Raw genomic sequence first — 27,357 nt, forward strand, 5'->3', positions numbered from 1 at the left:
TTTAGACCTTTATATTCCAAAGAATTTATTCTGTTTTCTTGTTTTACCAAACATATGTTCGAGACATGTGACCAATAAGTGTGTTGTTTTGCATGTAAAGAATAATTGTGTGTATCTGCATTATTTCCCCCACATATCTCCAGCAGCTGACATAATTATGTTGAAACTTGGACATCATGGATGATGCCCTAAAACATGAATCTTCCATGAATAGGTCTATTCCTGCCGAGGTGATCTTATGTCGAGGTAAATCTTTAAAGCTATGATATGATTCTATTTTTTCACAGGTATATTTATGTTCAGCTCCTTCTTCAATTTCTCTTTAATATAACCTTTATCTTCAACGATATCTTCCTATTAAGCTATTTGTTAAATTTCTCCTATATGTCCTACATTTATTTCTGCATGTGATTAGTATGACGTTAAAAAAAATGATTACGCTTTTAATATCTAATTTAAGAGTCTTTGGAAAATAAGTTAAACATTTTAACATGCTTTTCGCTTTAATATATCTTTATTTTACATGTCTTTTACATAATAATGTTATTCTCATGGGCTATGTCATTTTTCACATTTTCATTTACAGAAAAGCACGGTGCCCTCAGTGATCCACGTGTGACGTCATATGTGCTGCGTCCATGTTTTCCTCAGCAGGAGGAGAGAGTGTGATGATGAGGATGATGTGTTTTAACGTTGTTTGCTGACATGACGGGTCCTGTAGATAATAACACACCTGCTGTAACCCTGACTACCCGACACCTTTACGGTCGTTATTGTTATTACCGAGCGTAACATCGCGATGTGTCAGCCTGCAGCTCGGTGTGAATGAAAGGAGGGAGGAGCTGCTCTATAGATCCGGTTCTTTCTGCTGATCTCCTGTGGACCAAAGGTAAGACACTACAGCAGCTTCATGTAATCACTGAGTCGCAGCTGCAGAGGTGGATGTGTAAGGTTGTCAAGCTTTATGAAACAGCTGCTGCACAGACGTTTTTACGTGACTGCAGTTCATTTGACCTGCTGCTGAGTGAAGCGATGACAGCAGTTTTTATATGCAAATTGCAATCCGTCTCATCTAATATAGAAGCAGAGAAGGCTTCTCTGCATGGTACAACTTCACCAACTACCAAGGTGCATGGAGAATGAAAGGCTTGAAGATGTCAAAAAGCTCCAGCAACACATGATGTAGTATGAATATCATCTTTAGTAATATAATTAAAGTTAATACATTCGATCTTCACACTACAAGTGTTGCCGTTACTTTTTTACCTCTTCTTGTCTGCACATATGACTTTGATCCTGGCAGTAAGGTGAAGGATTCTCCTCTAGATATATCTGAAATATGTTAACATCACTGAAGTGAAATGACAGAGAGGACTTTGCTGTTTTAAGAGGTTGAAGCAGTGCACCATGTGCCAAAATTATCACTCAAAAATGAATTACTGTAAGCAAATTGTTTCAAAATGTTGACACATTCAATACCTCCAATAAACTATTTCAATAGCCCTTTGTTTATCTTTTCTGTCTCAACGTCCCAATTCACGAAGCCCATTGTTCTGCTCCAGGTCCAAAGTTGTTGCTAACTTCAGGACTAATCTCCTTCACTTTTACCCTCCAGCAGCAAGTGAGACAAGGGGACCTGGTTTAAGTCTGGAGAAGTTGTCCTAACCTGTATTATTTACACACACAGCTTTAGGCTGCCCCAGTTCCTGACAACTCTGTAACTCATGCACAAAGTTTATTTTCACACACTCATTCTACTTCTACACTCTTAAATAACAGAGTTACGCTAACACCTGGTATTGTGTGTTTGTGTGTGTAGAATGCCATCCCTGTCGGAGGACCTGCAGGAGGTGCGGAGTCGGGCTGAAGTGTGTCTGTACTCTGGTGGCAGGGTGGTGGAGGTGCGAGCCGGGGTGATGGCTATGGCTAATCTGTCCTTACCCCCCTGCTCCAAATACCGGCACATCGCTGCAGAGACCATGGTTACAGAGAACAGCTTCGGCAGCAACAGGAAGGAGGTAAGACAACAGTAGTAGTAACTAAGCTATCCAGGAAGTGTGTTAGGCTGTTTTTAGTTAACAAAACTGATTTTGACAACCTCAGAGCAGACAGAGCCTCTCACCCTCCCTCAGACTTTGGCATCCCACTTTGGGTCTCCACCTGGAAATATACTTACCTGTATAACATTCTTCTCAACAGACACAGAGGCTGGGTGGTTAAAGGTTGTTGGTAAATTTGTATGGAACTTCAAACCCCATTATCCCAGTGGCACAGTGAAAGGTTTGCTCTGGGTTTAATGAGGGGTCGTGGTCAAATGGCTCAGTGGTGCCCCCTAGAAAATTTGCACGCGCATGACCTATGGACATGTCGCTCTCATCTGCTGCCGAACATAATGCACTACACACTGCACCTACATTGCAGTGTTCAACTGAATTAGTATCACTCTTTCTACAGTGCCTCACCTGTTACCCTGATGAATGAGGAGTAGGGCTGGGAATCTTTGAGTGTCTCACGATTCAATTTTCGATTCAAAACGATTCTGTGAAATAAATACTGTAGACTTGTCATCCTCAGGAGATCACTTGTTATGTAATTTAATGGTTCAATGGCTGCAGTCTAAATGAAAAAAAAAGCCCTAACTCTCCGCATTCAGGCGACCTAAATACATTTTTGTTTTGATTACAGAGAAATCAGATTGTAGTTTAGATGTGGTCTGTGTGATGTTTTCTAGACCAATAACAAATATGATCTCTGTCTATGGATCTATAATAGAAACAATGGTTGCTGCTGCTGGATTCAAGTTTTGATGCAACTTTTAATCTCAGATTGAAGTCGAGCGTAGAGTTAGTAACCTGTGAACCGTTCTGTCTTCTTCTTCAGACCCTTGCTTCTCTCCAGAGACTGTCGACTGCTTTGAACATCCTGGAGAAGTACGGCTGTAACTTAACGAATCCCAACAGGCCGAAATACTGGAGGACGGTGAAACACAACAACCCAGTGTTCAGGGCCACCGTCGATGCGATTCAGGTAACTAAGACCTTTTAATAAAGAGGGCAGTGATATATAGTAAATGCTGTGTGAAAAGGAATTACTCTAAGAATCACAGAAACCTAAAACAAAAGAACCAGAAGGAGATGATAGAGCCGATAGTTTTGTCGTTCATGACATTTTCATAGCATGTAGAGCCCGGCCGATTAATCTGCCAGCTGATATCATCGGCCGATATTACATATCAAGTAATATATTACTTATCTAAATCTCTCTCTACAATCAAACATCGATCTACGAAAGATATCGGCAGATATATCGATATTAGATTTTTTTTTATCTCCACAACTTCGTTATCGGCCCCAAAAATCCCATATCAGTCGGGCCCTAATATCAAGATGTGTCAGTCTACCCAAACTCTTAATTCATTAGCCTTTCATTGGTGCTAATCCCTTGTTATGAATCTCTATGGCTTGTTTTTGATTGTGTCCAAAACAGTCCGAACTATCTCCTTTTCCTGTTTCTTTCAATTAAACTCTGAGCACATATTGCTTCCTGGTTGTTCCCCCCCCCCCGCTCTCAGGGAGGACGAGCAGTGCTCTGTCTCTATGGTTACTCCAATCAGCAGGCCGATGGGCTCAGCTTCCCTGATGATGTCACAGACCCGGATGTGGGCCGAGTTGCTGCAGTGACCCTGGAAGTGATGAGTCTGAGGATCGAGCTAGAAATGCTTATTAAGGTACGCACGTGAGAGAGCTGAATAATACAAACAGAGCAGCTGTAAGGTAGAAAAGATATCTAATATGCCCCCCCTCTGCAGGGATCATAGTAGAACTATAGTAGAACTATTTTTCCTAAAGTCGACTGACAGTGGGAAGTTTTGTTGTTTCGTTTTTGCGCTCATTGTTCCACATTCTCATTAAACTACTTGTCTTCTAGACGTGGAATAAGAATTTATTCTATGATAGGATTTGATCCTCTTACTCATTAAGTCTGCATTAATGTGACCTTATAATCATAATACACATGTTAAATCCAGCAGAAACACACTGACAGCACGGTGTGTGCGGATTCAGCCGAAACGAACGTCTTTTAACTTACTGCACTAGGACTGTTCCAATCCAGCCATACGGGGGTGTTTAATGTCTAATTTGACATAGATTGAAACCATCAGTTGTGATAAAGGTAACGGTGTGTTCACTTCTTCAATGTAACAAATCTCCTGTGTTGTAACCAGGAACCTTTACAGACAAAGTGATACTCTGTTGGTGCACGTGGTTGATTTGACAACTCATCATGATTCCTTCCAATCAGCAACAGGTTGTGTTTGTAGACTGCATGTCAAAGTTGGTTTCCCTTTATCGAGGCTTTTCTCCCCTCATGCAGCAGACGCTCTGTATTATACCTCCATGAATTTGTTCTGCAGAGATTCTGAAGGAGAACTGTCTGTCGCTCTGATCATAACCTGTGATTGGCTTTGCTTACAGGAGACTCACCCACACCCTGAGTTCTACGAGAGAATCATACCTACACTCAGACATAAGGTACCGCCCCTCACACCACGAATTCACCCCTCAGCCCTGCAGTTTTATTATTTATTTTACAAAAATGCAAAAACTGTTTGATGTAGTCAACAATGACTGACTCAGCTGCACTGACACTAGGCTGCTTAATTCATAATCAAAATGACAGTTATTTTGATTGATATCACAATTATGAAACACAATTACTCATTTATATTTTTTAACATCTGCATCACTCGAACTTAAACACTCTTAACACTTTAAAGGTCACATATTATCCTCCTCTTCAAGCAGTTTGAATAAGTCTCAGAGCTCCCCAAAACATGTGTGTGAAGTTTCTTGTTCTAAATCCACTCTGATCCTGTATTTGATCATGTCGTTAAACCCCTCTATTTCAGCCCTGCTCACAACAGGCTGTTTCTGTACCTTAAAATATGTAAATGAGCAGATGATGTCCAAGATCTGTGATGGGTTTTAAGAAATGTCGATCCGTAAACATCTCCTTGCTAAAAAGAAACAATTCCTGTTAAATCAGGCTCTTTAACTCAGCTCTCTCTCTCTCTCTCTCCCATCAGGATGTCGGTCTGAACACTGACGCTGTGATCTTCCAGTCCTCCTCGTCTTCGGGACATTCAAAGGGTCAGACCAAGTCTCTGGCCTTCCCCCTCCACCATCACTCCTCCAGGAAGAGCAGCCACTCCCTGTCCTCCAACCACCAGAGTCTCAGGTCCATCCAGGTCTCCTCCACCTCCTCCAACAAACACCCCGGTTAGAGCATGTCATGTTTGTTTGTATTGGGACAGGTATGAAGCGAGTAAACTGATGCCAGACACTACAACATTTATAGCCTAAGCTAATTTGCAATGCCCGTCCCTAGATGGGCGTTTAAAACATTTAAACTCAGCAATAGAGACACACTGTATAAAAGAGTACCAAACAAGCTCAACAGTAAACAGATAAAACAGGACAGGATATAAAAACAGGAAGAGCAAGAGATCATACATGACCATGACACTCTTGAGTCCTCTTTAAGAACACTTTCAGTTTGAGTTTAAAATGACTCCAGTCTGGTTCCAGTCTGAGATATGCAGGTCAAGTGATCCACATGTTGAACCCCTGAACAGAAAAATCTGTTTGTCCAAGTGGAGATGAAAAAACGGCACCTCATAGACTCCATTAGATGCTCCATGTGTTACAGAGCCTGACTATCTAAGTGGAAACACGAGGTCACCGAGCACCTGAGGAGCCTGTTGATTTAAACCTTTATAAATTAGTTTAAGAGAAGCAAATGTAATTTAATTATCAAAACATTAAAGGTCACATTTTATGCAAAAAATAAAACATGGTAAAGGGTAATGTGTGCTTAAACAGTCCATTTGGAGATTTTCCCTTCATGACATCACAAAGGGCAGTAACCCCTCCCCCGGGTGGGTGACACTCCCACAGCTAGGTGTTTGTTCTTCCCTCTGAGTCTGCCTTTCCAAAGTAAGACATGGAGCAAGAACGCTGGTTCCACATCCCCTTCCAGAGAGGGGGCGTGGTCAGACACAGCTCATTTGCATTTAAAGCTACAGACACAGAAACAGTCTGTTCTGAGCAGGGCTGAAATAGAGAGGTTTATAGATCATATTCAGACATGTTTCGGGGAGCTCTGAGACTTATCTAAACTTGTTGAAAATGAGCATAACATGTGACCTTTAACATATTAAACTTTTTAAAACATGACAATGATGTGACCTTATTGGCTTTCTGTCTCAGATTTAAATTTCTCTGTTATATATCATCATCAGAGGCCTGATGGTAGTAGGTGCTGCTTGTTACCAGGAGGTTACACAATAACTGATATGGGAAAACATCATGGAATGCATGAAAGCATTTTCAGAATTTTCTGCGTGGAACCACTTTGTTGCCTGAGTTTGTATTTTTCTAAGTATCTATGAAAACAGACTGGAGACTGTTAAAACAGAAAGACAATTTTAATTGACCACACTGTGACACATCATGGCTACGTTAGGATAATCTCACATTTTAGAACAGCCGTTTTGTTTCTTATTCATTCAACTTTCTGGCTGTATTGTATATTGGGCTGCTTCTATCCTGGTGTTTATATAGTAAAACAAATATGGTAACATTGTTGTTGTTATTTTTGTTTCAGAGAATTGCACTATCTGTGAAATATTCCGAATCTCCGCCCACTGCCTCACCTGTCTCCAGGGGCTCTGCTCAGAGTGTGACCGACTGTACCACTCCTACCCTGAGAGGGCCAACCACCGCCGAGTGGCTGTCACATCATCGTCATCATCTTCTTCCTCATCTTCATCATCCCAAAACAGGAGCAGTCAAAGGTCAGGGTCCACAGTTTTTGCCTCATAAATGGTGCTGGTCTGAGTCTGTCATCATTATGTTGCAATACTTCCTGGGATGTGGGGAGTAATTTCAGCTCGAAGGAAATATATATTTTTTAATTTTATTTAGGGGCCTCAGAGGCGGGGGCGTTTATCCCTAAGCTGCTCAGCTTGATTAATGTATTTAGTCATGATTTGACAATAGGCAATTTACCCTGGTAAAGCAGTAATATGTAACTCTGGCACGAAGCGTTCTAAATGGGGAGCATGCAGGTTGCCATGTCACGGACACGGAAGCTTCAGTGTTTAGCCGGGTCTGCATCGGTCTTAAAACCTCTCCAGTTTAAAAAGCATCTCCAATATTGATCCTAGTTTGAGCACGTTTCTTCTCGTGGAGCTTATTAGAAACATGCAGAGGCTTTTTAGGTCGGGTACAATCACTTCTATCTGAACCAGTTGGCTTGCCCGCTTCCATCACTGCAACACCTGTTGGTTTGCTGTTTGCCTGGCAAACCGAGGGGCATCCAAAACGGCCTTTTGAGGACCTACCTTCTCTGGTCCAAACAAAAACAGACCATTCAGAACAGAATCTAAAGTTAGAAGGAGAACATACTGGCTGCTGCATTGCTGTCAGAGAAGCCAGCACTTCAACATAGCATGTTTCCTTAATGTCTGATCATATAGTAAGGTGACTTTAGCATTTAATTCAGTAGATATCTTACATATTGAATGTTGAACACCTTGGGGTGGTGGTTGGGTTCACAAGATCCAAAGTGTGCCTTTTTTTTTTTTTATTGTTTGGGAATATTCTTCATAACTGCATGGTTAGTAGTTGTTGTCTCAGGCCAATCCTGAATGACCTTTAATGACAGTTCAGTCAAAGTGAGAGTCAAACTGTTTGAAGTGAGTCTCTCTCTGTATGCTACCTACAGTAATCTATGGACACCTGTACACACGAGTATTCATGTAACTGTCCCTCTTCTCCTGTTTTAGTTCCACCTGGCGTTGTCTTCACTGTACCAAAGTGAACTCTGTGCAGGACGTGCTGTGTGAGGAGTGTGAGCGCCCCCGCATGGACTCGATCACCTCTAAAACTGACGACTTGCTATCTGCCAACGTCACTGGTCTTCGTTCTTCTACTTTCTAGTTCTTTCCCCCCGACAATGAAAAAGCAGATAAATCCTCTGATCAATAAGATCTACCCCTAACATACCACTCTTTGCTGTTATGTTTTTAAATCTTAACTGTTTTTTCTGAAGTATACATTCTGATAATTCAAATAGTCGTCAGTGCTTAGGCCTGCATGTAAAAACACTACTACAGTGATGGTACTTGATGAATGAAACAGTCGCACTCTTTGACCAAACTGAGGACATGACTGTGGCTGTAGCATGAATATAACTCGAGTGTGACTGTGTGAATGTGTTCTCCTCAGAGTGGCAGTGTAAGAGCTGCACGATGGTGAACGCAACCGGCAGTGTTCTGTGCGAGGTGTGTGAGAGGCCTCGTCTGGCCACACGACCTCCAGTGACCCCGTCACACCCTCCCATCCTCCCTCCCAGACCACCAGCACCTGTACTGGGCATGCCCGGTGACCCTGACAGCCAGGTCAGTTCATGTGTTATGCCTGCCATGCTAGCAGACCATTGACTGTATGTAAGGATGTCGTCTTCACTGCCTCCTGTTGTCTAAAACTGAAGCGCAAACTTAGTGACAATTTTTTTGCACATTTGGAACCACACTTTGAGAAAAAAAGTTAAAAAAATGTTGAGAATAAAATGTACGATATAAGTGATTTGAGATGTGAAAATGAAGACTTAGTTAGGTTGGATCGTGCAGTTTGCAGACGAAGTTTGACTTTCTACAGTTTGTGACTCTCTCTCTCTGTCTCTCTCTGTCTGATTAGTGGGTGTGTCAGTTCTGCACTTATCTGAACTACTCGCCTGCGACAGTGTGCGAGATGTGTGACCTCTCCCACCCAGAGCCTGCACCTCTGCCCGTGAAGCTCCGCCCTCCTTCTCCCGTTAGACGTGTCCCCGCCCTGTCAATCAAACACAAAGGGCCCGCCTCCGAGGACCAGGACTCGTTGAGGCAAAGGCTGATGAAGGAGGAGGGACTGAAGCTGATTCGACTGATCCGAGTGAGTCACTCTTAATCATCTACAATGAATCTAGACCACCATGGTGTGTGTATTCCAGTGTTTGTATCCTTTGTGTGTGTGTGTGTGTGTCAGGATGGGGAGAAGAAAGGAGTGAGTCCAGAGGAGGTGTACACGAGCGTGAAGGTAACGAGGGACAGCAGCATCCTGCCGTGCAAGTGGTTGAAGGCTGAACTTCCTCTGCTGTTGGACCACATTCGAACGTTGGCATCAGCTTCTTCTCTACAGTCTGAGAAGAGCTCAACAGAGGGCACAGTCAGTATGATTATCTCTGTCTTTTAAAGCCAGTTTAATCCTGACGAATCACACTATGGGCCTGATTTACTAAAGGTGTGCGTGTGTGAAAACGTGTGTAAACTTGATACCACCTGAAACAAATGTGCTGTCTGATCTACTAACGTCGCGCAGTGAGGATTGGGTCTTTCATGAGACACGCATTGTCCATTTAGCATGTTAGCCTTAATGAATATGCAATATGGGGCGTTTCTGCCCGAGTGTGCAAAATACTGGGAGGAGAAAATGCAAATACATTTAGTTATACACGCATTGCGATTTACTAAGCCTGACAAAAACTGCAGCGATTGTGATGGTGACTGTATTTAACACCTTTGAAAGGAACGTGCTAATCCAGGAGCCCAGTGTTACGCACAACAGGCTGCTGTTATTGAAGTCAGGAGGAGACATAGGCACAATAAAGGAAGGCGTAAAGAATGCATTTTCCCCCACACACATGTTTGGAATGACAGATAAACGGTGTACATTTTACACGCAATTTAGTACTCTTTACTTGGGATCTTAGTGAATCAGGCCCTATATGTACCGCTGATGGTGACTGTTCAAATGTGTTTACTTGCAGCGTCATAACAATGTCCAGATTCAAAAAGACCTGAATTTGCTCCTGACAAGTTATTTGAAGAGTTGACATTTTCAGCTTAAGTCAGAAATGTTCATACAGCATTGTCCCCATCCCGATTCTCCTGACATAAAGTCTTTGCACCAGAAATGGTTAAGCTTGTTTTCTTCTCTTGTCTTTATGCACCTACTTGACAAAACGTTAATTTTAAACGTTATGCACATCAGCATTATGTTGTAGTTTATTCCTGTGTTAATCTGTTTGTCTTGGCCAAGCGACAACTTCCAGTGTTGAAAACTGATGCCAATGAGAAAGTGCAAAAACCTGCAGGCTGTCGAGTGTCCGCTTAAAGCTGGCTGCAAAAGCATCAGAAGTCTCATACACATATGATTTTAAAAAATACCGGTTTTACAGCGGAAATGAAAATGTTTACTGCATGGTTAAAAAAAAGAGAACATTTTACTATATTACTATGTTAAGCTTTAAATCTATAATGGAGACAGAAGGGTTGCTTTTTTAAAAATAAGGGTTCCAGTGTTTGATAAATTCAGCTCGTTTTACTTTTGAGATCTTTAAATGCAGTATTTCTCTTATCTGTTTGTGTTCACTGACTTTCCTCTAAAACAGAGCAGGTCGTGTGATGCGCCTGCCGAGACTGATGGGAAAGAAACAGAAAGCGGGGTCCAGCTGTCCAGAGCAGAAGCAAAGCAGGCCTGGCTGACAGCAGGGGGCGACACTGAGCGAGCTGCCAAACAGGCTCTGAGAGACCGACTGGCAAAGGTGATTTTAATTCACTAACTGTTTACAGATGAGCCGTTGGTTTTCCTTTCATAACAGAGATGACATCATTAGCCTCCTCTCTCAGGTGAAGGAGCTGTGTGCACTCGGATTCAGCGACGAGAATCACTGTCATGACGTTTTGAGGCAGAGTGGTGGGGAGGTCAGAGGGGCCTTGGTCCTGCTGCAGCGCCCCCTGCTGGAACCTTTTCATAAGCGTGTTTGGAGCGACAAACCTGAGCAACCTGTGGATATCCATCACCCAGACAAACAGGTGAGAGCAGCCATATTCGCCAGTCAGCCAGTCAGTGGAGATCAGTCCTCAGGTGTTATCAGAGAAATGAGAACTTTATTAACTGACATCATAAAAAACATTTGTTTTCACTATTGTTCCTGATGAAGTATGTTATTCTCTGTAGAACCATGTACTTGAGTGTACATGAAGTAATTCAGGGAGGAAAAGAAAGGACTTGATTCACAAAAAGATTGCACCGCTTTGCACGGTTTAAACCTGTGAAAATGAGACAAAAAGACAGTTTATTTCTAAAAACATACACAAAGGGTTAAATGCTCCCATAATTGTGCCGCAGAGCTAACAGCATGTCTGTGCTCTGGTGCTGTTTGTGCATATTTGTGCAAATGAACCATAATACATATATTGAGGCTCACAAGCAAATAAGCCTTGTTGCAAAAAACGTCTAATTCACAACAGCGGCGCAAACAGCCACGTGCAGCTGATCACCTACATGTGGACAGAGCTGCTCCACATTCAGACACAAAACAAGAGCAAACTGCACAGAGCAGAACATCTTTACAAGTCTGTTTGTGCTTGAATACCCTCAGTGCCATATGCTTTGTGGATTGGACCTTGAGACGGAGCAGATAGTGGGAGAAAATCACGAGGCTGTTAGCGGCTGCAATCCATTCCTGAGTTTGCTAAGCTGTACCTGGACTCTTTATAAAACATGAATCTCATCCTTATGGACTTAGTTTTGCAGGACATTGTGGTGCACACTGCGGGTGAAACTGTTTCGTGTTCACCCAGGAGTCAGCTGTGACCCCACTCAAACCAGTTTGACCCATTACTTCAACTCAAACCATGATCCTTTCTGAAACATAACTGTAGTTTGGTATCCAATCTTAAAGGTTCAATACATAAAGATTTACTGAATTAAATCATGCATGACCTTACTATATCATCAGACCTTAAAGAATCATGTTATGTTGAAGTGCTGGCTTCTCTGACAACAATGCAGCAGCCAGTATGTTCTCCTTCCAAGTTTAGATTCTGCTCCTGAATGCTCTGGATTTGTTTGGACCAGAGAAGGTAGGCGGTTTTAAGGCACCCCCACACGGCCGTTTTGCACGCCCCTCAGTTTACCAGGTAAACGACAAACCAACAGGTGTTGCAGCGATTAAAAGGGGCAATCGAACTGGTGCAGAAATTACTGATTACTACCAGACCTAACCAGACCAGACCATGGTTCAGGATCAAATAATGAAGGTATAGGACAATCAAAATGTAAATGTACTCTCGCACCATTTGGTTGCATTTATATTCCAGTATAACACAATCACAGTCATGTGTATATGAGGTCATCCAGCTGGTCACTGAGGTGGCTCGGTATCTACTGCATTGCCTTGCAGTAACCAAAAACCGTGTGTTTGTGGTTCTTTATTTTCTGCAACCCCTAGTGGCCAAGAAAACCCCTGAAGGCTTTAAACAGGACACATGATGAGTTTAAGTAAACCATATCTGTAAGGACATGTCAAGTATTTCTCTTCTTATCCTTTGATATATTTCCTTTCTGTTTTCCCAGCGCATCTGTCGAAGATTGCTAGCAGTGTACGATCTTCCCAGTTGGGGTCGCTGTGAGCTGGCCCTGTCGCTGCTGCTGGAGCACAGCGCCCCCTATTCTTTGGAGGACGTAGTGACAGCTGTGCGAGAGTCCCATGACAGGGAGTTCATCAAGAGAGTTTTGGCTAAAGAGTGTCCCATCTGTCTCTCTGTCTTCCCCCACAGCAAGGTAACGAGTCGGTTACGCTTTGGGTTTTAAAGGGTTTCAAACGTTCTGTATCTTCAGTCGATTTCTTCTTCTTCTTCTCTCTCAGATGCAGTCTCTGACGTCGTGTCAGTGCTCGGTGTGCTGTGGATGTTTCCAGCAGCACTTCACCATTGCTGTCAGAGACAAACACATCAGAGACATGGTGTGTCCAGTCTGCTGGGAGCCCGACATCAATGACCCTGAACACCTCAACAGCTACTTCTCCACCCTGGACATCCAGGTGAGGGAGGCGGGAAGCATCTATAAATACAACAGTTCAAGAATGGAATATAGGTCTAATCTCATTTCCAACCTTAATCAGACCCTTGCTGTCTGCCACAGGTCTAGTTTAAAACACAGGCTGTCTGGCTCTAAATGAGGAGGTGGAGGGGGTACTTTGTTGAGCCCGACCTATTAATGGGCCAGCGGATAATATCAGCCAATATTAGCATATCTAGTGACTATTGGTATCCTCTTATTTTATTGGCAATATGGGCTGATTACTAGATTTATTTACCAGTAAAAGAAACCTTACATTTGATTTCATTGTATTAAACTAGCAGTTTTCTTTGACCAGCAGAGGGCGCTATATGGATAACAACACACATGATCACTCTCCAGAGTGTCAAGCGGAGATGCACGTACATGCACTGTCGCTTTCCAGTTGAGTGACCATCTTGTCTTTGTTATATATCTTTTCCACAAGTGTTTGATAACTGCATTTGAGGGATCATGTATATATCTATCTATCTATCTCTACAGATCAAACATAGATCTAAGAAAGATATCGGCACATATATCGGTATCAGATTTTTTTCTCCCCAATATCGATATCGGCCCTAAAAAAACATATCAGTCGGGCCCTAGTACTTTGTTTAACCAAGCACTTCTTATAAGTGCTTATAATATATATTTTAGGCATTCTAATAACCGTTTAATCTAAAAGAAACTACAATTCTCACATGAAAGCCTAAATTGGGGAAACATATAATGTATCCTGTTAAAAAAAAAATGACATTCAATACAACATAAAAGCTCCTGTGTTGTTCACGGGGTAAAAAAAAGAATGTGTCTGGAGATCCTCACATGGCGAGTTTTGAGCATCAATCACTAGCTGTTTTCATAGCAGACCCCCTCTGCAATCTTCTCAAGTCGCTTGACTAAATCGACTAAACTTGGTTGAGGGGGGACATGCAGGGTTGGGGGGGTGGGGTGGTCTCAGGGGGCAAGACATGATGTAAAAAAGAACGATGCAGAAGTGGACGGAGCAACAGTGTTGGCTTTACGGTGCTGTAATGATGAGTAGCTTTGCCTTTATGTCAATGTTGTGTGTAGTTCAACACATTCCAGAAAAAGCAGAGAAGAACATACTGGTGGGCTCAAAATGGAGATCCCACCGATCATGTGCAGACCGTCTATGGTCGTGTGCTTGTCACGGGATATAAACGTCACTACCCCCTCTCTCTCTTGCTCATGGTAAATCTTCCTGAATATGTTCTGCTGCGTTCTCACATCAGGACATAAACAAAAAAGAGACATGTAATCATAAAGCCATGTGCTGCTCTGTAACTCTCAGGTCAGTCAGTGACGTTTATAACAATAATAATAATAATGATAACTTTATTTGTATAGCACTTTTAAAAACAAGGGCTTACATAGTGCTTTGAAACCATAGTCTGTAAATTTGAGACGTGCAAAGCATGAAATTTACTTGAGTCTGGGGTCTGTTTGCAGAGACAAATGGTGACATTCTCCCTGCAGGTTTGACGTGCATTCAGAGATTACTGCATCATATTTAATTTCCAGACAAAATGTTTGGTAAGGACATTACAGTGGAATCTGGTTATTGGTAAGGACCTAACTCCCCTACCCAGTTCTAAAAAACATGGCTTTTTGCAGAAACGTCTCTCTTCTTCTCCTGTCAGTTTTTTTTCCCTCTGCAGTTCTGACATCACCTTACAACTGATTATAAAACAGCCACATGCAGTAATTACAGTGAGAAATGAGAGGGCCACATTTCTTTTACCTGAACTGATTTCCCAAACTGACCTGTAACCCTTTTTCTGAAGTTCATGTTTTCATGATGACTCCCGTTTGCCCATAAAACAACCCATGAACCGTAGAAACATTTCTACACTGACTGTGTTCTTCCTAACTTTCAGGCATTGATTTCTCTGTTCTGTTTTTGTATTTTGTGCTTCAGCTGCGAGAGTGTCTGGAGTCAGAAGTGTATGAGCTGTTCCATAAGAAGCTGACGGAGCAGGCCCTCATCAAGGACCCAAAGTTCCTCTGGTGCTGTCACGTAAGTACAGATTACTATTTCACAACACTGTGGGAGCTTCAGTGTCCTAAAGAGCCGAGCTCTGACAGTTTGGTCTTTACCCATGGTTGAGGTATTGAGTGTAGAGGAGACCACAGGCAGAGGAGTCCTAAGGCTTAGGTCACTTTCACATAACAAATCCAGAGGACTCTGTGCGATTCAGGGGTGAAGTTGTAACATTGCTGCTTTTTCCATTTAGTCCAGCTTGGTTTTACACTGCACTTTGTCAAGCAACTCATGTACTCATGAGTCACATCATATATCATACATCACTTTGATATTACAGATCACGCTCAACAGATCGGTGACCTGTGTTAATAAGACCTGAAGCAGACCTGATTGATCGTAATGAAACAAGGCCTCCTAACTATACATGTCCTGTGTGATCAGGGGTCTTAAGGGGTGCAGGAAGATCTGTACAGAGCCAAGGAATTGCAAAGTTGTTTTTTAATGAAAATGATTGAAATACGTTATTGGACATGCTGAAAATAGACCTCTCTGTCAACTTTCGGACATCTCTTTTACTTTAGGCCGTGTTTTAGTCTTTTTAAATAGTTTTACAGAAGTTTTCCGCGGACTGGCTGATTACAAAATCAATCAGAAACTTAAAACTCTTATTGTTATCCTGCAGAAACAAGATCAGCCATGTTAAATTGTCCCAGTTCTCTTAAGTAATTTCCATCCCCAGTATGATAATTGTATTTGCTCTCTTTCCCTCAGTGTTCATATGGGTTCATCTACGATGGAGACCAACTGAAGGTCACCTGTTTTCAGTGTCGGAACAGTTTCTGTGCTCAGTGTAAAAAGCCTGTAAGTACTCTGACTCTGTTTCTGTTTCCTTTCTTCTCTTTGGTACCTCCTGTGTTTGCTTCCTTATAAACCTCATTTCTTTTGCCCTTTTTACAACCTTCTCATCACCCATCAGTCATCAAAGTTCTAAACGTAACAATGCCAGGGTCGTACAGTACGTACCTGAAGTAACTGCATGTTAACTGCATGTTTTGGGCGGCAGTAGCTCAGTCTGTAGGGACTTGGGTTGGGAATCGGAAGGTCGCCGGTTCAAGTCCCGGCACGGACCAAGTCCGGAAATTGGTCTGGTAGCTGGAGAGGTGCCAGGCCACTTCCTGAGCACTGCCGAGGTGCCCTTGAGCAAGGCACCTAACCCCCCCCCCCCCACAAGCTCAGGAGCGCCCGCCGTAGGGCAGCCCCCTCACTCTGAGACCTCTCCATTAGTGCATGTCCACAGGATCCTGTTTGTGCATGTGTGTGTATTTCAGTTCATGTTTGTGTAGCATGTTTACTAGACAGAGTGTAAAAACGAATTTCCCCTCGCGGGATCAATAAAGTATAAATTCTTCTTCTTCTTCTTCTTCTTAATGATTAATGAATGGTCCTTATTGGTCCCAAATACACTTTGCTAATTTTTCCCATTAACAGTGATGGGAAAACAGTTAGTGTAGTAAACAAATGAAGATGATGATGATGATGATGATAACGATGTTGATGATGATGATGATGATGATGATGATTATGATGATGATTATGATGATGATGGTGATGATAAAAAAACACAGTCAGCCTCTGGTCACTTCCTGTCAGCACCTGCCTCAGATACAAAGTACCTGCATTACCTGAAATGTTTCCAACATTTATCAAAGCCAGAGAAATCCTTGATTTTATATTTGTAACAGGGCGTGTCTTGTCACGGCGTCCGCCATGACAGACACTACATGTTTGTTGTTGCCATGGAAACACCGGATGTTACGTCAAAGACCGCTGCATAAGGAAGCTTGAGCTGCTACTGACAGCTGTCTTACTGTTGCTGTGTGAGCTGCTGTAATAAAAACATCATGTAAATTATAACTTGGATACATCGTCAGTAAACATATTGTCTGTCTCAGATCAGTTTTGTCTTCACTCGTTTTGTATTTTTTGCATTGGGGCCCACTAGCTTCGACATTACCTTTTGTTGTTGTTGCTTTAAGAAAATAGTTTATCCTCCTTTTTAGCATTGCTTTTGTCAGGTGAAGATCAGGCGGTTACCATGGGAACACACAGGATAAGCATGTTTATGTATTGTCTCTGCAGTGGGAGTCTCAGCATGCAGGCCTGTCCTGTGAACAGTACCAGTCATGGAAGAGAGAGAATGATCCAGAGTATCAGAGACAAGGCCTGGCTGGATACCTCCGAGACAACGGCATCAGTGAGCAGACACGCGCACACACACACACACACACACACACACACACACACACACACACACACACACACACACACACACACACACACACACACACACACACACACACACACACACACACACACACACACACACACACACACACACACACACACATTCTTATGCGTTCAGGTCCTGCAGTTTTATTTTTTCCAGCAGCAGTTGTTGAAGGAATTGTGTAGTTCTACCTCAGGGGGGAATAAAAATAATACATGTATAATATATGTAAAACAAAACCGCATGAAACCTGCAGGGAGGGAGACAACAGTCTGTCCCCAGGCCCACACTTCCATCGAATTAAACATAATCACAACCACTGATTCTCAAATGAAACTCTTAATCACTGAAATGAAGTGAGTATGTGAGACTGGTAGCTAATTTCTTTGTTTTAAGAAATTAATTCAGGCACATTTTGATCAGCTGACTGCCCTGTGTTCAGGCGTTTACTGTAGTAGTCAAGAAACAGAACCAGCCAATCTTTGTTTTCCTTAAGCCTGGCTCAGACTGCAGGATAATCGGCCCGATTTGTGGTCCGATTCCTTCTCCCTGACAATTGCGGGGTCATTCTGACTCAAGGCTGCTCGGAAACAATTATCTTCCCAGATTGTAGTGTGAGTAGAGAAAGATCTAATCTTAACGTTGTCTACGTCGTACGAGGGGATGGACTTTTCTCATAATCAGGGTTTGTAGACAGACTAGGAACACTTATTAGTGTTAGAAAACTAGACAACTACAGCGACACAAGCTGCCAGAAAGCAGGAGTAGCCGGATTCTCAGGGTGCCCGGAACAATCAATCTGGGATCTGGGATCAGATCCCGTCTGCCAAGAGGGACAAGAAGGACCTCCTTGTTGTATGGCTAGACCTGGAGAATGCATATGGGTCTGTTGGGCATCAGCTTTTAGGTTTTGCCTTGGACGTTTTTCATGTGCCAGTGTGCATCAAGAACATCATTGTGAACTACTCTACAGATTTGAAGATCTGCCACTCTTGCTGCAGGGCCATGCTTCTGACTGGAAGGATCTTGGCAGGAGAATAGCAATGGGTTGTTCCATCACACCCATCCTTTTTACTGCTACATTTGAGATCATCTTGATTAGCATAAGAGACAACGACCAGAGGAGTGCCTAACAATGCAGGACAACGGATTCCACCTCTGTGCTGTTCATGGATGATGTAACAAGCCTTCTGCAGACGGCTGTATGCACAGTATGGCTCCTCAGGAGACATGAAGATAAAGCCTGCCAAGTCCCACAGTCTGTCAATCCACAAAGGCAGCTACGTTGACTCAGTCTCTTTTCAAGTGGCAGGGGGAAGAACCCCTGTGCTCCAACTGCTTCGACTGCGGCGTATGAATGGGATTAGTTACTTCTGATGGTCACACTACACAACAGCCTCTGCCATCAGTGTGTGAATGGGTAGGTGTGACATGGAGTGTAAAAGCGCTTTGAGTAGTCAGAAGAATAGAAAAGCGCTACATAAGCTCAAGTCCATTTACCGTTTACTTTACCAATGTGTGATGTGGCCACTGAAGCTTTACCTACTGATGTCTAACAAGTGAAGCAAAAAGCAAATAGCACACTCTTCCAGGTTTTAAAAGAAGTAACAAAATATTTGTTTTTGTCTCTTTGATTTATATTGTCCACATTTGTATCAAGATTTGATTGTATCTCTAGGTATAGTTACATCCATAGTTGCAGCTGCAGGTTCTCCCGCCTGCATCCTTCATAGAGATCAGGTCTGCTAGGACAGGTGGCATTCAGGTTAAAACATGAACATCATATCATGTTTTTTTTTTTTTTTATCCCTGCAGTCTTTCTATTGAAGTACTCTGCCTTCAATCTGACCTTCCTTAAGGAGTCACAGGGCTGGAACACATTCATTCAGTGAATTCATAATCTATGTAAACTCTACTATGCAATAATTTACCTTCATGCTCTTACTAACTCTGCCCCCCCCCCCCCCCTCCTCTGTCTGTTATCTTCCTCTTTCCACCTACCTCCTCCATCCCTCCTCCAGCCTGCCCAAACTGTCGCTTTCAGTATGCGCTGTCTAAAGGAGGCTGCATGCATTTCTGCTGCTCACAGTGTCGCTACCAGTTCTGCAGCGGCTGCAACAACCCTTTCCACACTGTAAGTCAACCTGACACACACTCCGTCTATATCAGGTGTTGATGCTTCTATTATCAATATCATAAAGGAGATGGGGGGTTAGGGTTAGGATGCACCATTCACAAGTCTGATCCACTAAACATGACATGACTTGTTTTTGGGCAATGATTCACTCTGAGTCTTTGTACATCAGGTGAGTTCTTAAATTGAAAGAATCTGTTAAAAACATAAACAAAGTCTCAACAAACTTCTTTAGGATCTTGCTTTACTAATTCAACTGTTTTTTTATTGAGTAAAAAAATCCAGGGTTAAATCATGGTGAATAAAACGGTAGATAAATCGTAGATGTATGGTACGGAAACATTGTGCTGAAGGATGATATGTTACTGATAGATGTTTGTTTGTTGTAAAGGTACATTACACAAATATAAAAGGAGAAGTGTTGAGTGGGATCTATTTAGTATAGATCGTAGATCATAGATAGTACTATTTATTTTTCTCTGATCAAACTATAAACAGTTTTAAAAAAATAATCTAAAATTTTCTCTATAAATGCACTTTGAGTTAAAATTCAGACACTTTCACAAACATTCAGACACTTTGAGACACTTCCAGGTACATTAAGACACTTTAAGACACATTCAGACACTTTTAGGTAAATCAGACACTTCCAGGTACATTAAGACACTTTAAGACACATTCAGACACTTTTAGGTAAATCAGACACTTTCAGGTACATTAAGACACTTTCAGACACTTTCAGGTAAACTCAGAGTTGACATAGCAGCATGTCCTCGTCTGCTGTCTTCCTCTCAGACGTGTGCGGTGGACGAGTGCAGTGTTTCTGGATTACATGCTCATCACCCCAGAGACTGCCTCTTCTATCTGAGAGACTGGGAACCTTCCAGACTACAGGCTCTACTGCAGGTACACACACACACACACACACACACACACACACACACACACACACACACACACACACACACACACACACACACACACACACACACACATACCTACATATATACACATCTTTCACTCCTCATGCAAATTTCAGGTTTCTGTCTCATCTTAACGTGTTTCAACTGTTGGTCTGGTTAATGTTCAGAGCTCCGTGTGTGATTAATTCTGAAACAAAAGTTGAAGATCATCTCCATTCATCTATCGACCATATTCCCACGAGCGAGACGCCACAGCCACACGCTCAGGGCGGGAAGTCCAAATGTAATCACGTGTTACTGTTACATTTCCAGGTTTGAAATCGTGTTAACGTTTCAAATCTGAGCAACTGCATAACTCCTCTCTCTGTCTCACTAACATAACTACTCACACCCTGCCACTAATCAAGCTGACACTTTGAGGAGCACGGTAAGATTTTCTCTGACGGTTGGCTTCTTTAAAATATATTTTTTTGGCCTGCCATCTTCAGAAATGACCCTCTGTAAGACCATATTTCTTGGCTGCTTAACCGTTGATTAATGATTATTCTGCATTGATTGGTCATCATCTTGAAATCGGCATCATAACGTCACCTCAGTGGTTGGTTAACTTGCCCTACTTTGATCGCGGTGTCTCCCCCTGGTGTCTCCTCCTGACACTGCAGCCGTGAGTGACAGCTGGCCTCAGTCACAAGCGATACAATCACTATAAAAATAGTGATCAGCCGCTTGGCCTATTGGTTTGAAGCTCTTGGTCTGGAGCTTCTGAGGCACAAAATATGATAATCACACCAAAAACATAAAACAAAGGTTTTTTACTAAACACCATATTTCAAGAAGCATCACGTAAATCAAAGGAAAACATTTTCAAACATCACAATAATTTAAAAAACAAAAGAACATTAGAGACGTGACTCCCGCTTTCACTCTTTGAACAACAAGTGATGTAACAACTTTTCCTGTTTTTGTGAAATGTTTTTGGATTCACTAAAATTATTTTTTTTAAATGCAATAATAATAATAAATGTTATCTGAAACACAGTTTTCAAATTAAACAAACGTCAAAATGCTACAGAGTCAACAAAACCTGATCGTGAATGATGTATTGTCTTAAATTCTCGAATGTGTTTTTGTTTTATTGACCGGTGTGAGAAACTACCTCACTCACTCTCTCTTGTTTTGTGAATCTCAGAATAATGGCGTGACCTTCAACACTGAACCGTCTCCTGGAACACAGACAGGTGGGCGGGGACTTAATGTACCTAATACAATCACTGTCATTTAAGTTACATAACAGAATCAGGCTCAATGTGAACTTGATGTATTGTTAAAGATAAGTGAGGAAAAATAACTCAAATAACTCTTGACTACCCGCTTCATGTTCAGTCTGCACTTATCTTATCTTGAGTAATAACTCCAGGACAGTATCAAATAATGAACTTCATTATTTTTATTCTTTTATTTCTCTCGTCACACTTTGTCTCTGTTTCTGTACCTTCCTCTCGTCTTTCAGGTCAGTGCGGAGTGATCGAGCAGAAGGATGAAGGAGGACAGCAGCCGGATTCAGCCTGCGGAGCTCAGACTCAACCTGGACACGCTGGACTCTGCGAGTAAGACGACTTCTTACACTTTTGATTTGCTTTTATCTCCAACCGAAGCAGGGGCCTTCAAGTGTGTAGCAATACTTACTGAAGAAGGTATTATGATGAGTGACAGAAAGACAGAAAAGTAATAATTAAGCCTGAATTAAATTGATTAAATTGGTACCAATATGAAGTGAAGTGATTCATCTTAGCTGAAGGCTTAAACAAAAAAAATCAGTGTTGACACCTAGCAGAAATAAGGCTGTATATATCGAAGAGGTACCTCCATGAAGAGAGAGTCAACACAGCAGCAAGGACAACAATAGCAGAACGCTTGAAAGTCCACATTTATCAGTACGATGTGTCACCGATCAGAGACAAACATGTCTGTCAGACTAGCTGACGAGATCAGCAGTTCTTGAGAGTTCTAATCAGTATAAAAAACTATCCTAAATATCATCATTGTCAAATTCAACGTCATCATCATCAATATGATTAACGTCGTAGGTGTTCATAAAGAGCTGGGTCTTCAGCTTTTTCTTAAAGGTGCAAAGGGACTCTGTGGGTCGAATGGAGTCTGGTAGTTCGTTCCACCACCTATGCACTTAATGATATTGAAGATGATGAAGATGGCGATGATGATATTTAGGATGGTTTTGATGCTGATCAGAACTCTCAAGAACAGCTGTTGATGTTGTTGATGACGATATATTAACTTTAATTATTAAAAAAAGGAAAGTGCTCTGTCTCTGTTTATTGCCTGTCAGCACCTGTGTGTCCGATCAGACTTAAAGCTGTTTGTTTGCACTTCCCTCTCTCTAGACCCTTGCTTGTGATGTTCTTAATCTCTGATGTATGTTGCTTTGGATAAAAACGTCAGTAAAAATTAGACAAAGTGTCCACAAATACCAATCAAAGACAAAAACCTTCACATGTTCTCTTTGCACATTGATTTCACAGACTGCTCTGCCTGCTGCTGTTTGCCTCGTTTAACTGCTACTGGGAATCTGTCTCTATCAATGTCACCTTATCCCCAGGTCTCAGCGACCTAAACTTAGAACTATATTTGAATAATCATTTGATTTGTCTAATATATTTAAAATAAAACATGGGGGTCTGCCTTTAAGCACGATATGATGAATTTCAGTTTTATGAGCGTTTCCACAGCACTTATTCCATAATTCCATCCGTTCTGCTCCTCTATGACCTGCTGTGTGTTTATGCTGACTTTGTGTATTTTCTGGTAAACAGGAAACATTACCGGGAGTATCTGGTCAGCCTCATCAACAGCCACTCCATCGACCCCGCCCCCCTCTACAGCTCCAATGAGCTGCTGCTGGCCTGCAAGAGGTACAAGGTGGACGACAGCCGCAGGGACGGAGAGGACAGCTTCACCTATTTCAGCAGACTGCTGGAGGTCAGTGTGTGACTTTCAGAGCAGATCAAAACAAGGCTCTGCTCAGACACACCTCCTTCATCCCTAAGCTCCCCCTCCCTTCCTTCCCTTCCTTTCAGGGTTCTGTAAGGCAGAGACAGCAGCAGACGAGTGCTGATAAACAAGCACAAGATTCTGAGATCAATATCAAGTGATGATATTATATGTTTGTTCATTTTAGGCCAAAGAAAATATTTTCTTTGGTTTGTGAGGTCTGTTGGTTCTGCTTCAGTTGCAACGACACTCTGTAACAATGCCTCTAGACACAGCGTCCCTTAGTGGGTGGGCAAAGGGTTTGGTAGTGTTTGCGTGGTGGTGCAGTGGTTAGCACTGTTGCCTCACAGCGAGAAGGTTCCTGGTTCACTGTCTGACAGGTTTCTGTGTGGAGTTTGCATCTTCCCCCCCGTGCATGCATGGGTTCTCCGGCTTCCTCCCCACAGTCCAAACACATGCTCTTTAGGTTAATCTGAGACTCTAAATTGCCCGTAGGTTTGAATGTGAGTGTGGCTGGTTGTCTGTCTCTCTATGTCAGCCCTGTCATTGACTGGTGATCAGTCCAGGGGGTACACCGCCTCTCGCCCAATAACAGCTGGGATCAGCTCCAGCCCCAACCACGACCCCGAACGGGAAAAGCGGTACACATAATGGATGGTTGGATAGATGAAAGGTGAGGGAGCACGTTAGCTTTTTTAGATTTACAATTTACATGCAGTGTGAAACTATGAGCTAACTAAAGAGCGCTAACATTATCCCGCTAACACAACAATGCAGGCCTCAGGCAATCGCAGCTAGAGCCAAGGACAGTTTTGTCCGCCGTTTGCACTTGACTCCTTTTTGCCAACGCGAGTGGAGAGGGGTTGGAGGTGTGTGGCTCGAGGAGAGGGGAGGCTTTAGGAGGGCAGAGGTGTTGCCAAACAGCAGTTTGTTTTGGTTTCATGCTGGTGCTCAAGGAAATTAATTCAAGGTAAATGACCTAATGTTTGTTCTTACCTCAACAGAAGCAAGTTCTCTTCTGATCACGTCTGATTTGTTCACACAGGAATCAAACTCGATGGTTAAAAGTCCTGATGTTTGTAGAAGTAATCCACTGCCTCTCACTGCTGATCCAAGCCCTTGTTGTTATTTGACCTGCTGTGATAGGCTGAACTAACTTTGTTATGTCTTGTTCTTGTATTTGATCGGTTTCATTCTGACCAGATAAAAGCAGTCAGAACCTTCACATGACTATATGTCACACAGATTTAATTTACATGTTTTCTGTTGTATGTTTTATAAATCCCTTCTTGTATGCACTTTGATACAGGTACACTAACAACCCCTCTGTGCTCTCTCTGTGCTCTCTCTGCAGAAACTGATGGATGAGGTAACGCTCGGCGACAAGGTGCCACGCAAGAAATAACGGGTGCTTGCTTCGTGCTTCCTGCAGATGTAAACATCTGGACCTGTTAACTTCAAACTCATCTACACGAGACAACAGGAGACTTTCTCTAAGCTCTGGCTCTGGAAAAGTTCAGCTCATGTTCTGCTCTGCCATGAATGTCTGTTTCAAATCGATAAGAAAGGGACATTCTTTTCATGAATAGATTAGGCTTTGCTGTAACCAGATGTCTGAATTCAAAGAAAAGACTTTGAATATTATCTTTGAACTTATGAAATCTGACCATTCTGTTGATGAACTTGTGGAACACTTGTATCATTGGTTCTTTTGATACTCAATTGAGAATCCAAAATCTTACAATTACTGACCTCGCAATGGGACTCAGCACCTCCTCCTCAAAACTACCTAAGAAAAAAATACTAACCTGAAGAAAACAAAAGACCCAAAACTACCTGTGGTCTCCAGCCCAAACTAAACTAACAAAGTAAATGATAAGTATAGTGCTTCTTGTCTTTTGACTACTCAAAGAGCTGCTATGTAAAGTGACCATCAGTATTAACTAATACCATTCAAACACATTCATACACCATTGACGAAGCAGCTTGAGCAACTTGGGGTTAAGTGTCTTTCCCAACGACACATTGTACATGTTGCAGCAGGAGCTGGGGATCAAACCCCGGACCTTCCGGTTGAGAGATGACCGACTTTACCGACTGAGCCACAGCCGCCCAGCAAAGAAAAAACGCTTGGGAAAAATAAATACCTGTGTTGAGGAAAAAGATAGCAACATAAATGGAGTAGAAAAGCTCCCTCACCACATGCTGCTCAGAGAGTTTGTGCACGAGAGCGAGCCTCTGCAAACCCTCCACTCTAAATCACCTCCCCCTACCTGAGCGCTAATTGCACCCAGGAGTGCAGCAAGCAGAGAGAGGAGGGAGAGAGAGAGAGAGAGTGTGAGAGAAAGAGAGAGAGACAGACCAGGCCACAGGTAAGGCCCCCAAATAACAAATACAAAATAAATGACAATAACCAAGCTCCATACTTCTTGTGTTTTTCTGTGCTGAATGTGAGACCTGCACTCTTATGAGGAATAATGCAGCTTTCAAAGGGAAACATTCTGCAGATATCCGATTAGAGTGTTCCCTCCAGCTGGAAGATATTCTCCTGATGCAGGATGTAGAAGTGTCTGTGTGCGTCTTTATTGACTGTACCATCATCATAACCTCAACACTTCTGTCCCCGTCAGCCTCTTTTGGACACAGACAATAATGTGATCAGTCATTTAGTTGGACTCTCTGGCAGGTGTGTTTTGAACGTCTTGCCATGCAAGCATGTGTGACGGTTACCATGGCGATCCCAAAGAAAGCAGGCCACCCGCTCATCTCACTCCAAGATGATTCAAACTGTGATCTCTTCTCTTGCATATTCGGCCTTTCTTATATTTTATGCATTCCGTCAAAATATTCTGTGGATGTTTAAAGCTGACACGCACAGCTTACAGATGTTAACAAGGCTGATTTTCTTGCTATTTTTCCCCCTCATAGGCCATTTAATAAGCCCAACTTGATGAATGTGAACAGGTATTTAACAGGTTTGTAAACTTGCCAATGATATAAAACTCTTTGTGCTTACATAACTGCTTTATTTCATGAGAGGGTTGTTATTTTAAATCTATTATTTTGTAGGAATGTTTGACACATGGCCGAAGCGTTTAAAGTGCATGTTCTGTATCATGTCTGAATAAATGTCATGTTTCTTCCAGGCTGTCACACGTTTGATTTCAGCCTCATAAATCACAGATGACCCAGTTTAACCATCAAGCGTTCCTGTTATTTTGGAAGCTCCTGCACTTAAAACAGGTGAATTCTATGATAAATCAAGTGGAATATGGTTAAGTCAGTAACAGCAACAAAATACTCAAAAGTTATAAAACATACTTGTGCGTGTGTGTGGTATAAGTATAACTAAGCGACCCCACTCGCACATAAACCCGAGCTGCAGTAGGACCCAAATCTCATCAGCTACAAACTTGTTTTCTTAAAAGTTGTGACGCTGTGTAAAATGTCGTCATGCTAAAAACCAGAACACTGTCAGCTGAGTCTGTCAGTTTGAAACAAAACTGCTGAAGAGTGTCATACAAGTATGTGTCCAGTCTGTGGCTAGTTTAAAGGTGCACTATGTAGTTTTGGTGGAGAAATGTACAGATTCTGTGGTATATATTAATAATTCTATACACAAACTGTCCTCAGAGGAAAATTTGGTCCCTGGAACACTGCTTGAAGATAAAATGCTAAGTGAGAAGTTATGGAGGGGGTCCGCAACAGTGAAACTGTAACTCTCCTGGTAGCTTTTACAGCTCCAGGGATCCATTTTTTACTCTGAGTGAAGTTTGTGTATTCAGTTCAGAAAATATAGCATAGAATTGTTTCACTTCTCCATCTTAAACATTTCATTACCAAATCTACACAGTGCTCCTTTAATAGTTGACAACATAGTTTTATTCAGAATGAGATTATTTTTGTGGTGGTAGCTGACTACAAGAGAAAAGCACAGTTTGTGGAACAGGCTCTCCTCTCCCTCGGGTGGGATGGAGAGTTTATCAGAAATGGACAGTTAGATATCTTTCTTTTTTTAAGACTCATTTTATGGCTCTTTAGAGATA

The 27,357-nt window shown here is 42.3% G+C and overlaps 1 protein-coding gene across 3 annotated transcripts; it reads left to right on the forward strand.

Moving 5' to 3' along the window:
* The first annotated feature begins 609 nt into the window (after window positions 1–609).
* On the forward strand, window positions 610–25,402 carry LOC132978687 (E3 ubiquitin-protein ligase RNF31-like). 3 transcript variants are annotated; one of them, XM_061043945.1, is made up of 24 exons: window positions 610–889; window positions 1,820–2,018; window positions 2,881–3,027; window positions 3,572–3,727; window positions 4,476–4,532; window positions 5,087–5,279; window positions 6,667–6,856; window positions 7,850–7,980; window positions 8,292–8,464; window positions 8,763–8,996; window positions 9,090–9,269; window positions 10,495–10,647; window positions 10,733–10,918; window positions 12,465–12,671; window positions 12,757–12,930; window positions 14,893–14,991; window positions 15,730–15,819; window positions 17,098–17,212; window positions 19,267–19,379; window positions 20,175–20,285; window positions 21,492–21,540; window positions 21,813–21,909; window positions 23,134–23,299; window positions 24,666–25,402. In XM_061043945.1, exons 2-24 carry the CDS (start codon window positions 1,821–1,823, stop codon window positions 24,714–24,716), a joined length of 3,270 nt encoding a protein of 1,089 aa, XP_060899928.1. In that variant the 5' UTR covers window positions 610–889; window position 1,820; the 3' UTR covers window positions 24,717–25,402. The 3 variants fall into 3 exon arrangements, with proteins under 3 accessions (XP_060899928.1, XP_060899929.1, XP_060899930.1); XM_061043946.1 differs by lacking the exon at window positions 3,572–3,727; XM_061043947.1 differs by lacking the exons at window positions 2,881–3,027; window positions 3,572–3,727; window positions 4,476–4,532 and having other exon boundaries at window positions 611–889.
* The last annotated feature ends 1,955 nt before the right edge of the window (window positions 25,403–27,357 follow it).

The sequence above is a fragment of the Labrus mixtus genome, chromosome 8, assembly GCF_963584025.1.
Source record: "Labrus mixtus chromosome 8, fLabMix1.1, whole genome shotgun sequence".
Lineage (NCBI taxonomy): Eukaryota > Metazoa > Chordata > Actinopteri > Labriformes > Labridae > Labrus > Labrus mixtus.

What these genes read in the sequence shown, in the direction of transcription:
- LOC132978687 (XM_061043945.1), top strand. Translation starts at nt 1,821, where the DNA reads ATGCCATCCCTGTCGGAGGACCTGCAGGAGGTGCGGAGTCGGGCTGAA. An exon ending in TGAGAGACCGACTGGCAAAG is followed by an intron (nt 10,648 to 10,732) that starts GTGATTTTAATT and finishes CTCCTCTCTCAG; the next exon opens with GTGAAGGAGCTGTGTGCACT. An exon ending in GGACACGCTGGACTCTGCGA is followed by an intron (nt 21,910 to 23,133) that starts GTAAGACGACTT and finishes TCTGGTAAACAG; the next exon opens with GAAACATTACCGGGAGTATC.